The 10,732-nt window shown below is 67.5% G+C and overlaps 1 protein-coding gene across 3 annotated transcripts; it reads right to left on the bottom strand.

Moving 5' to 3' along the window:
• Positions 1-2,655: 2,655 nt before the first annotated feature.
• LOC129205955 (shootin-1-like) lies at positions 2,656-10,422 on the bottom strand. 3 transcript variants are annotated; one of them, XM_054824468.1, is made up of 16 exons: positions 10,325-10,422; positions 8,847-8,926; positions 8,199-8,262; positions 7,811-7,905; positions 7,514-7,640; positions 6,706-6,803; positions 6,352-6,433; positions 5,970-6,064; positions 5,523-5,669; positions 5,015-5,168; positions 4,741-4,864; positions 4,289-4,338; positions 3,777-3,886; positions 3,554-3,613; positions 3,169-3,361; positions 2,656-2,951 (listed from the first exon to the last, which is right to left on the bottom strand). In XM_054824468.1, the coding sequence occupies exons 1-16, from the start codon at positions 10,359-10,361 to the stop codon at positions 2,806-2,808; spliced, it is 1,662 nt and encodes a 553-aa protein (XP_054680443.1). In that variant the 5' UTR covers positions 10,362-10,422; the 3' UTR covers positions 2,656-2,805. The 3 variants fall into 3 exon arrangements, with proteins under 3 accessions (XP_054680443.1, XP_054680444.1, XP_054680445.1); XM_054824469.1 differs by having other exon boundaries at positions 8,199-8,259; XM_054824470.1 differs by lacking the exons at positions 7,514-7,640; positions 7,811-7,905; positions 8,199-8,262; positions 8,847-8,926; positions 10,325-10,422 and adding an exon at positions 7,110-7,336.
• Between the last annotated feature and the right edge of the window lie 310 nt (positions 10,423-10,732).

Below are 10,732 nucleotides of genomic sequence, written 5' to 3'. Positions count from 1 at the left end.
GAAGCTCCAGCTCTAAAAAGAAGTGTGAATTACCACTTTGATTAAGTATTTAGAAGTCATGTATATTAATACGCAGCTGCCCTCTGAAGCGTCTCTGCTCAGCAGCTCTCGGCAGCTCTCCCCTGGCTGTGGGGGCTCCAGTGACTTGGGGCTGGTGTAGCCGGCGGGGCACGGCTTTCCCGTCCCGCGGGAGCGGAGCCGGCATTGATTTTCATGGATGTTTGGAGGGTGTAATCAGGGGAGAGGAATTCACTCGATACGGAGCGCAGGCAGCACGGCGGTGGGAAAGGGCAGGCTGCCGATGAGTAACCGCGCTCGGGCCGCGACATTTCCCTCGACGGCGCCGAGCGGGTGCGTGGGGGAGGCCCAATTCAGCGGGGATCGAAACGCGAGAGCCGGGCGGTGCTGGGTCCCCCGTGATGGGAATGGCCCAAAAAGCCGCATTTGGAGACATTCAGCTTGGGCCAGGGATGGGGGGGGGGGGGGGGGGGAGCTCCCCGGGCTCTCCAAACTGGTCAAACTGGTCCCAGCGGCTCTTGCCGCCTTCTCGGGTAAGAGGATCTGTTCAACAGAGTGCCGTTCATCCTTCAGTCTGGTGAGCTCGTTCGGCTCAGGAGCAGCCTTGCCTTGTCTGCTTTCCACATGGCAGCCCTCAGGTGTCTGGAGAATCGAAAGGGCGGGATGAGAAACGCTCGGTAATTACGAAGATAGCCTCCTTGCCTTAAATATTTCAGTTCAAGTTGTCTACGCCTTCGAGAAGGAGAAAGAAAATGTATTTTAAAAAAAAACAACACAAAGCAGAGATGGAGTGCTGTAAGACGGCAGCCTGTCCTGGCCGTCCTTGGGAAATGGGGACGGCAGCCACCGTGGGTCCCCCGGGAAGGGACCTGTCCCCTCACCCCTTCTCCGATGCCACCGTGGCCAGCGGAGCAGGTTTCCTGGCACGTCCTTATTGCTTTGGGCTGTTCAGTCTGATCCCAGACAGCTCTTTAATTATTGCACGAGAGATCGTTGGCTGGAAGGTACCTACATGCAGACTACAGCCAAGGCGTGCATTTTTAACGGGGAGAATAATTAACTCCTGGAAGGAGGTGTGACACGGGAGGGGGACGCTGGGGAGCAGCCGCGGTCCCGGCCGCCCCTGACTGCCCTCATTCACAACTGAATCAACTCCGTAGAAAAGAAAGAAGGGGTCCTGCCTGCGTCCTGCCTGCGTCCTGCCTGCGTCCTGCCTGTCCCCCATCCACAGGGGCTGCCAGACACGTGTGCCTGCTTCTACAGGGGCCCGAGCCCCCACAAGTGACCGGCAGCACGAACCTGCCCTGGCATCCTCTGTGGTCCCCGCCGAAGGAAGGGGTGGCCCCTGCACCCGGGGAAGGGAGGGTTGAGGACCCACCAGCCTCCCCCGGCACCCAGCTTCCCCCCAAAACCACTCTCCGGGGGGTGCTGATGGCCGAGCTCCGTTTTCTCCCAGGTTTTAGCACCGACCCAGCTCGTCCTCCCTGCCACAAGTTCGGGACCTGACCCGTGCAATCCATCTGCAACGAAACCAGCCCCGAGAGGAGAAAGGGAGTTGCCCCGGCTGATTGAGCGTCCGGTTCAAGGGCTGAGGGGGCCCTCGCTCGCTTTCCCCTGCCCCGCGTCTCCTGCCGAGCTGGAGAAACCACAATTAATTTAATGCTTTTGTTCTTTGCGTTTAAAAGGAAAAGCTGTGGCTCAAAAGCTCCTTGGGACTGAGGGAGGGGTACGGCAGGGTTTGGGAGCCGCTGCCACTGGAACCAGCCCTTAAACCCCCCCCGTCTCCCAGTACGTTCCAGTATTGGGGACGGGACGGGGGGACGGCGGCAGGGCAGGGTGCAGGGACGCCTTTCCCTTCGCTGGGAGCAGCCTTAGAGCCGGCAGCTCGAGGGAACCCCAGCTCCTGTGCACCCCAACGCTTAGAAACAAGTGTGGGCTCAAGGGCGACGTTCCTGAGAGGAACTAGGGGTCTGCCAGCCCTGGGGGGACCCGTCACCCCGAGCTGCTGCTGGGTGAAGCCCGGGAGCTGGATCGCAGGCGCTGCCTGACGTGGGGGTACCGGGAGATGTGGATTCAACTGGACTGTGCTCCCCCGGGAACCCAGGAACGGCCGGCCTGAACCTGAACCCCCCCCCCACATCGAGATGGGTGCAGAGTGTGGCCCCCCACAAGCCCCCCCCCCCCAGGGCTGGAGCTGCAGAGATGGGGCTCCCCCTGCGGGGGCTGCCTGTGGGATCGGGGGGAGCTGGGGGGAACAGGGGGGCTGTAACAGTGCAGCCGCCTCCACAGGAAAACCAGAGACCTTCAGGGGTCTGGGGGTTCCCCCCCCAAGAAGCAGGAGGTCTGGGTCTCGCTCCCCAGGGTCCCTTTGTTTCGGGGTCTGGGCGCCATTTCCCTCCTTAAACAGGGAGACTTCAGACCGCAAAGGTGAGCGGGGACACAAATAACGTCCTCGCAGCAGGTAAGTGCCGTGCTAGCTGTGTCCTGCCAGGCTGCCGGGCACCCCTGGGTGGCAGGGGGGTGGGTGCCCCGCTCCGGTCCCACGAGGTCTCTTGCCAGGACCAGTTTGCAGCAGCCCCAGCCCCGTCCCACTGCCACCCCCTCACCCAGCAGACGTCCCTCTCCGGTGACAACGCGGCGCATGGGGACCCAGTTTAATGAAAGCACAAGAAGATGCGAGCTGCCCAAAAACAAGGGTGAAAGCTCGCAGCAGCCGTCCACGCGGCCGTGCCCCCTCCTCGCCCCGCCGTGGCCGTGTGGCTCCGGCAGCGTGGTGGGCAGCTGCCTCTACCCCGGCTCCCCCCTGTCCCTGGCCAGGCAGGCGAGGGGCCGGGTCCTGGGGAGGCCGCTGGCCACCCGGGCTCTGAACGGGACCCTGTCCCCACCGCTCCCTGGCGAGCGCCCAGATGAAGCCGTGCCGATGTCCTTGTCCCCTGGGGAGAGACAGATGGAGATGTGGAGCGGGGCGAGAGCAAGAGCAGAGCCCGTGGGACCCGCGGCAGCGCCCGGCAGCGCATCACCGGGAGCGGTGACGGGAGGGGACACGTGTGGGTGTCACCTCTGTACCGGTCCCTGGGGATGTTCTCGCTCCAGGGGGGGTCATCGAGGCCAGGCCCCCGCATCCCCTCCCCGCCATGCCCATCCCCGTACCAGGCTCCGTCCTTCCCGCAGCCCCGGCATCCTCGTGGTCCTGCTGCTGGGGACCGGGGGCAGGCGGCGGGGCGGGCAGGGAGGAATCCACGGCCCGGCGTCGCCGCTGCAGGATGGACTCCAGCTGCCTGTCCCTGCCCTTCAGGCTGCTCTGCCGCCCGCTGGGCCTCCTGCTTGCCCTCCTCATGGCACCCTGGGGAACACCGCACGGAGCCCAGACGCTGAGGGATCACGTCCAGGTGCCGGGACCCCCGGGCCCCCGCTCCCAGCCAGCCAGTTCAGCCCTGATGCAGCCCCACGCAGGACGGCTGCAGCTGGGGACAATGGCACCCGGGTCCCCACGCGATGGCGTGGTGTGACCCCCCCTTGGGACGGGGCTGCTCACCAGGATGCCCTGCAGCTCCAGAGCCGCGCTCCTCCGCTTGCCGGCTGCCACCGCCGGACCCTGCGGGAGGGGAGGGAGGAGATGTGGCCGCATCCTGCCATCCCCGCAGCTCCCTGGGGCTGCTGACGGTGCCCAAACTCGCCCTGAGTCCCGGGGCTCCCCGGGGACATTCCCCCACGGACGGGGGGTGCGTGGCAGCGGCCGAGCCCAGGTCCCTGCATACCTGGTCCAGGGGCACCCGCTCCTTCGCGGGCCTCAGGACCACCCCGTTCTTTATCCGCTCCATCATCTCCTGCACGGCGCGGGCTTTAGCATCGTCCGCTTCTGGCTTGCCTGTGCAGGGAGCACCACGCTGAGACCCCACGCACTCATGACAGGGCTCAGTCCCTGCTGGGGTGGGGACCTGCCACCTCCCTGCAGCCCCCCCCATGCCCGGGGTCCTTCCCACGAGGCCAAACCCGGCCACAACCCAGGGCTGGGTACGACCCTGCCAGGGCTCATCTCCCACCCGTGCCGGGCAGAACAGGGGTGCTGGGGCCCGAGCACCCTCCTTTGGGGAGCGGGGGGCTGGCAGGGTGTCCCCACAACAGGAGCTTGGGGTGGGAGATGCCCGAGCCAGCGCGGCATTGGCAAACCTTTGTCACGGAGAAACCCCGTCCCCGCGGCACTGCCAGGGGAGCCCCCCGGCGCCAGGAGCCCCCCGGGGTGCAGCGGGGCAGCGTGGGGGGGACTTACTGCACCGGGTGTTTGCCAGCCCCTTCCTCTGCCTGATCGCCGAGAGCGGGCTGCAAGGGAGAGGGGAGGTGAGAGCCCCACGAGCTGCGCCCCTCGCCCACAAAAAGCCGGGTGCGATGCCCAGCGCACCCACCGCCTCTCGGCTCGGAGCCGCCTGGCCCCCCCCGCCTCGGACCCGTGCCCACCTCACCCTCCCCAACACCCTGAGGGGGTCTGGCCCCTGCGGCCAGCTCTGCCCCCCCTCCCCAGCCTGCACCTCCTGCCAGGGCCGATGCCCGGGCACGGCGCGGGGCCAGCCTGGCATGGCGGGCGAGAGCGGTGGGGTCGGGGTGGGGGGAGAAGGGTTTGCCCCCAGCCCGGCTCATGTGCTACGACAGAGACAGCTGGAGGCCCGTGGCCACCGGAGCTGCCTTCTGCAGGAGGTGACCGGGGTGTCCGGCGGTGTCACTTACTCCACGGGGACGGCGGGTGCGGGTGGTGGCAGCGGCGGTGGCGGCGGTGGCGCGGGCGCAACCGGCTCGGGGGTCTGGCTCTGCGGCAGCGGGTCCTGCGCCAGCTTCTTCTGCAGCGACGCCACTGCAGCGGGGTGCGGTTGGGGCTGTGCGGGGGGCCGGTGCCCCTCGCAGCCTGAGCCCACCCCGGCCACGGGCAGACGGTGCCACGGGCAGACGGTGCCACGGGCATCCCTCCGGCTCCTGCCCGCGCCGGGCAGGGGAAACCACCCACCTTCCTCCTCCAGCCCCGCCAGCCGCCTCTCAGCCTCCTGCAGCCGCTTCCTCAGCTGCAGCTTCTCGTCCTCCGCCTCGGCCAGAGCGGCTCGGGCCAGATCCAGCTCCTCCGGCTCCGGCCGCCTCCCCAGCTGCTCCTCCAGCTCCTTCACCTGCCAGGGACAGGGATGCTCCACAGCTCCACAAACTGGCCGCTTACAAGGAACTTTGGAGCTGGGCGATGGCAGCCCGGGGGGCTGGGGGGTGCTAGCCCAGTGTGGGGGGGTCCCATCGTGGCGTAGCCCGGTCGTGGGACCCTCTCCCCGGCATTCGAAATGCGCTAGTGGAAATCCATGGGAAAAAACCTCTCCAGGCTTGGACACAGCGTGGGACGGGCACGGAGGGGCCCGATCCTGACCGCAGCTGGGTCCTGCACCCAGGGGAAGCCACCACCAGCCCCGGAGCCGTGCCGTAGCCCAGCCCCGCTCCCCACCCCGTGTCACCCCCCGTCAGGGACGGCTCCTCACCCGCTGCTGCTGCTCCTGCCTGGCCTCCTCCAGCGCCCGGGTCAGGCGTCCCACCTCCTGCAGGGCTGCCAGCAGCTGGGCGCTGGGCCCCGCGCTCTGCAGCAGGATCGAGCTCTGCCTGTTCGCCTCCTTCTTTTGCACCAGCATCTGCCCACGAGGACGGGGGTCAGGGAGGGACCGAGGCCCCGGGCTCACCCCAGCGAGAGAAAAAACCCTTTTCGGGGAGGCTGGGAGCAAAACCTCTCCGACCTCATCCCGGGGGACCGCGACGGGTGCCCGGGAGCATCCCCATTCTCTCGGGAGGGCTAAGCCAGCCGTGGGCTGAGTATTGGGGTGTCTGCACCAAGGGACACTGAGAGCAAGCAGCTCCCTGCTCTCCCACCCCCCGTAGGCGCCTGTCCCTCCCCCCAGCACCCATAGGCAGGGTGACCCCCGGCCTGGCCGCACCTCGTGGGCGAAGGCTTCGGCGTGCAGGCGCAGGTCCTGCTCCAGCTCCAGCTGCTGCATCGCCTCGCAGTAATCCTGGGTGACGATCTGCGACACTGCCGGGGAGAGCGGGGGCTCGGGGGGGTGACACCAGCACGGGGAGGGGGGGGCTGCATGCCCCCCCGGGGCCTCGGCACAGCCACCTCCCGTGGACAGAGACACCCACGTCCCGGCAACCCGGCTGCAGCCCCCAGTGCTGCACCGTTGCCTTTGGCTTCACCGTTTCACCGGACTGGGTGGTACTGGTGGCACTGGGGGGCTGCCAGCTGCTCCGTCGCCGGCTCGCCAGGGCGCAGCGGGATGGGGAAGGGACGTGGCTGTGGGGACCCAGCACCCAACTCACCTCTCTTGAAGGACCTCAGCGCCCGCTGGCTGGTGCCCAGGGCTGCCCGCAGGCGCTGCTGCTCCTCCTGCCCCATCTCCAGCTGCAGCCAGACAAGTCCCTGCTCAGCCCCAGGCTCAGCCGGGGGGGTCCCACCATGCCCAGCCCACCCCCTGCCCCCAGGACATCAGGGAGATGGTGAGGGGCTGCAGAGGGAGGTCTTTCCTCCCAAAAACCTGTCCTGAGCTTGGCAATGAGCTTCAAGGACGAGCAGGAGCCAGGGAAGGAGGGGATGAAGGAGGGTGATGAAGGAGGACCTTGCCCCGGGGGGGTCCCGCTCAGCCAGGGCATCGCAGAGGGGGTCCCAGGAGGTACCTGGTCCTGCAGGTCCTTGTTCTGCCTCTGCAGCTCCTGGACCTGGATGGTGAGGTCCTTCCGCTGCGCCAGCAGCCAGGAGATCTTCTCCTGCAGATCTGGGAGCAAAGCGGGGAGCGAGGGGTGGGAAAGGGCAGCGCAGCTCTCCCGGCGTCGGTCCCTGAGGACCAGGCTGGTGGGGCTACAGCAACCCCCCCCAGCTGCCCCCCCCCATCCTGGCCGTGTCACCAGTGACCCTGTTGGAAGCTGGTTCTGGGAGGTGACCCAGAGGGACAGACACATGGCAATGGGGTGGAACAGCAGCCCACGGGACACCGGGGGCCGTACTCAGCACCCTTCTCCCTGCCCGAAGCTGCCCCCGAGCACCCCCCATGGTCAGCCCGTGGGCCAAGTCACAGCGTCACCTGAATATGGAGGGTTTGGCTGGAGCGGGGCGTCCCCCGAGGGGTGCATCCCCCCCCGAGGGGTCCATCCCGCCCAGGGGTGCATCCCCAGCCCCCCCAGCACTGACAGGCAGAGGGAGCATCGGGCTGCAAATGCAGCTGATATTGCTGACATGGGAAAACAGGATGGGAAAGGAGGAAGCGAGAGCTAGAGCACTTTCATTTCACTTTTTTTCGTTTGATTTCAGTATCGCTTTCTCACTGTGTAACCAGAACAAGGCCCAGGCACATCTTAAAACCGCACGGCCGGGCTGAGCCAGGCTTAGGGGACACGGGGACGGGGCGGGCAGGCAGGGGCCGGTGCTTTGCCTCTGGCTTCACTGTTTGAGGCTGGGGCTTAGCCAGGAGCCCCCAGCCCGGCTCACCCTCGAGCTGCTGCCCGTAGCGCTGGGCAGGGTCGGGGTCCTCCTCGGGGGGCTCCTCATCGGGCAGGGCCAGGGGGGCCGTCGGGGCCAGGCTGAGCCGCTTCAGTTGCTTGTTCTCCTGCTTCACCTGGGGTGGGATGGAGACCCCCCCGGCCCCCAGCATCGGCGTTTCTGCTGCACCACCGAGCCGGGTGCGCCGGGGGGATGCGCCGGCACCCAGGCACCCACAGCGAGGGGCTGCGGGCATGGGGGTGCTGGGGGGGGGAACGGCGGCAGGGGCACGCTGCCCGCCCCTACCTGGGCTGCGTAGGCTTCGGCTTGCTGCCGGCACGTCCTCTCGATCTCAAACTCCGTCTCCAGCGCCGAGAGCTCGGCCAGCAGCGCCTGCGACGCTGGGCGCGGCAGAGGCCGGATTCAGGCGCCCACCCGGCCCTCGGTGCCCAGTGGGGGTCCCGGCTGGCACCCTGCCCTCCCCCCTGCCCTCAGCCCCCCCTGCCGCACCAGGACCAGAACCAGGGACGGCACCCGGCTCTGCCCCACGACAGGGGTTTTCCCACTGGATGTCCTCCCTGGGCTGTCCCCATCACCGCCGGCGCCGCTGAGGCAGCTGATGGGGCTGAAGCCGCCCCGGAGTCCCCGTATGGGACCATGCCGGGATGTGACACCGGGATGGGACGGGGCTCACCTTGCTCCAGCTCGGCCAGCCGCTCCTCCGCTTCGTCCACCTCCTGCCCAAGGGGCAGATGCTGCTGGGGGAGAGAGGTGTGTACGGCATTGCGTTGGTACGGCATTGCGTTGGTACGGCATTGCATGGGCACGGCATTGCATGGGCACGGCATTGCATCGGCACAGCATTGTGTCGGCACAGCATTGCGTCGGCACGGCATTGCGTCGGCACGGCATTGCATGGGCACGGCATTGCATGGGCATGGCATTGCATCGGCACGGCATTGCATGGGCATGGCATTGCATCGGCACGGCATTGCAACGGCATGGCATTGTGTTGGTACGGCATTGCATTGGCACGGCATTGCATTGGCACGGCATTGTGTTGGTACGGCATTGTGTTGGCATGGCATTGCATGGGCACAGCATTGCATGGGCACGGCATTGCATTGGGTTGGCACGGTGCTACCAGGTCTGGGGGAGCCCCGAGCCGCCTGGACACCGCCAGCCGTGCTGGGGACGCTGTGACAGTGACACCCGGTGACCAGCACCCTGGCGTCATGGCACACAGCCGGAGGGGATGGCACAGGGGAACCAGCTCTTCATCACCTTGGAGTTACGCGGGCAGGAGGAGGAAATGAACAGAAAATGAGCCTGTGGGTGATACCTGCCCCATAGCTGCCTCTTCACCCTCTTCCTCCTTCTCTTCATCCTCCTCCTCCTCACTGCTGTCTGACTCCAGGATGGCTGCGGGGGAACCGAGAGCACGACACGAGGTCACCAGTGCAGGTGGACGCCTGGGAGGTGTTTCAATCCCTTTGCTTTTCCCAGCCTCGCGCTGCCTGCAAGGGGCAGGGGCTGAGCACCCCCGGCACCGCGGGCTGCGGGGGCTGGCGATGCCTCTGCGGCCGCTAAGGAAAATGGGGCCGTGTCCTAAGGAAAATGGGGAAATCTGTATGGCAGGACAGCCCGGAGCAGGAGGAACAGCCTGCAAAAATCCAACCCGACAGCAAGGAGCTCTTTGAAGGCGGCAGCAAAGGAGCGGAGAGTGTCGGAGGAAAGGGGCTGCTCGAGGAGGCGGGAGCACAGCCGGGAAAAATCCGGCTGAGCGATCCTGGGCGAGGGAGAAGCCGCCCCAGAGCACCCCGCTGCCCTCGCCCGCAGCCCGCCCGAGCGGTGCCACCGCAGAGCTCTGCCCTCGCCGGGCTCGGCTGGTGCCCGCGGCTGTGGGGGGACGCCGTGGTGAGCCGGCCCCGTAGCCCCGGGGGTGACCGACTGCTCTGAGGGGGGGGACACCCCCGTGCGAGACCCCAGTGAGTGTGCGTGGGTGTGCACCGGGAGCGTGTCCCTGGGACAGTCACTGGCGGGGGCTGGTGGTCCCCAGCAGTCGGGGCTGGGGGCTCCGCAGGGGACGCACCCAGGGTGGACGGGGGCTGCTGCACCCCCAGGTGCTCCGGGGTCCTCCTGGCACCCCAGGGTGGGGGGCTGCTTACCCGGCTCCCCCGGGGCAGCTCCCAGAGGGGCTGCGGTGCGGCACAGCCCTGGGGGGGCGGCAGGGCAGGAATCCGGCACCTGCCTCCCACCCTTCCCATAACAGACCTAACCCGGTGGGGAACGCGCGCTGGAATCTAAATCCCCCCCCATTTGTAACCCAGCCGCTGCTGCTGGGACCTTTCACCACCCGCAAGGGCCGGGGGTCCCCCCGGGACCCACAGGACGGGCGTGCTGCCCAGCAAAGGCCCCAGGACTTTCTCCGGGACCCCCCGCGCCGGGACCCCCGCGGGGCTCGGGCTGTGCACAGGGCGCTGCTCCCCGTGGCCTCGGCTTCGCAAGGTGAAGGGCGCGAGCGTGCGAACGCCAGCGAGAGCCCTGAACCGCAGCTGGCAGCCGGGACGGGCCCCAGCCCGGAGCTGCCGGACCACCTAAATACAGCCCACCAGTCACTCGCCCCTCCGCGACACAGGGCTGAGCTGAGAAAATCCCTCTCCAGGCCCATTTTGAGGCTGGTTTTGCCCCCGGCAAACCATCTTTCAGCCCATGGTGCCCAGAGGCCATGGTGATGGTCACAGGGGACAGCCAGAGCCACCCCCCCCCGCCCTGTGAGCCCACCGAACCCACCGTGTCCTCGAACGCGGGGGACCTTACCTGAGAGCTGCCCCGCGCCCCCCCCAGCCCAGGCCATGGTGGTGCGGCTGGCGGCACCCGACACCCCGAGCTCGGCAGGGTGCTGGCCCCCCACCCCGGCGCTCGCCTCGCCCTCCCCACCCACCATGGGGAAGTGAAACCACATCGTCCCGGCGCAGGCTCAGTTGGCTGCATCCCCATCACCAGCTACGGCGGGGCTGAGCACCCTGAGCCGGGCAGGGTCGGTGCTGCCGCAGCAGCAGCTGAGCCCTTGGTGTGGGTGCAAAGCCGGACCTGGCTGAGCCCTCGGTGTGGGTGCAAAGCCAGACCTAGCTGAGCCCTCGGTGTGGGTGCAAAGCCAGACCTGGCTGAGCCCTCGGTGTGGGTGCAAAGCCAGACCTGGCTGAGCCCTCGGTGTGGGTGCAAAGC

The sequence above is a fragment of the Grus americana genome, chromosome 4 (assembly GCF_028858705.1).
Source record: "Grus americana isolate bGruAme1 chromosome 4, bGruAme1.mat, whole genome shotgun sequence".
In the NCBI taxonomy this organism is placed as follows: Eukaryota; Metazoa; Chordata; class Aves; order Gruiformes; family Gruidae; genus Grus; species Grus americana.
The sequence above is the reverse complement of the archived record's forward strand: the minus strand, read 5'-3'. Positions and strand labels throughout refer to the sequence as shown.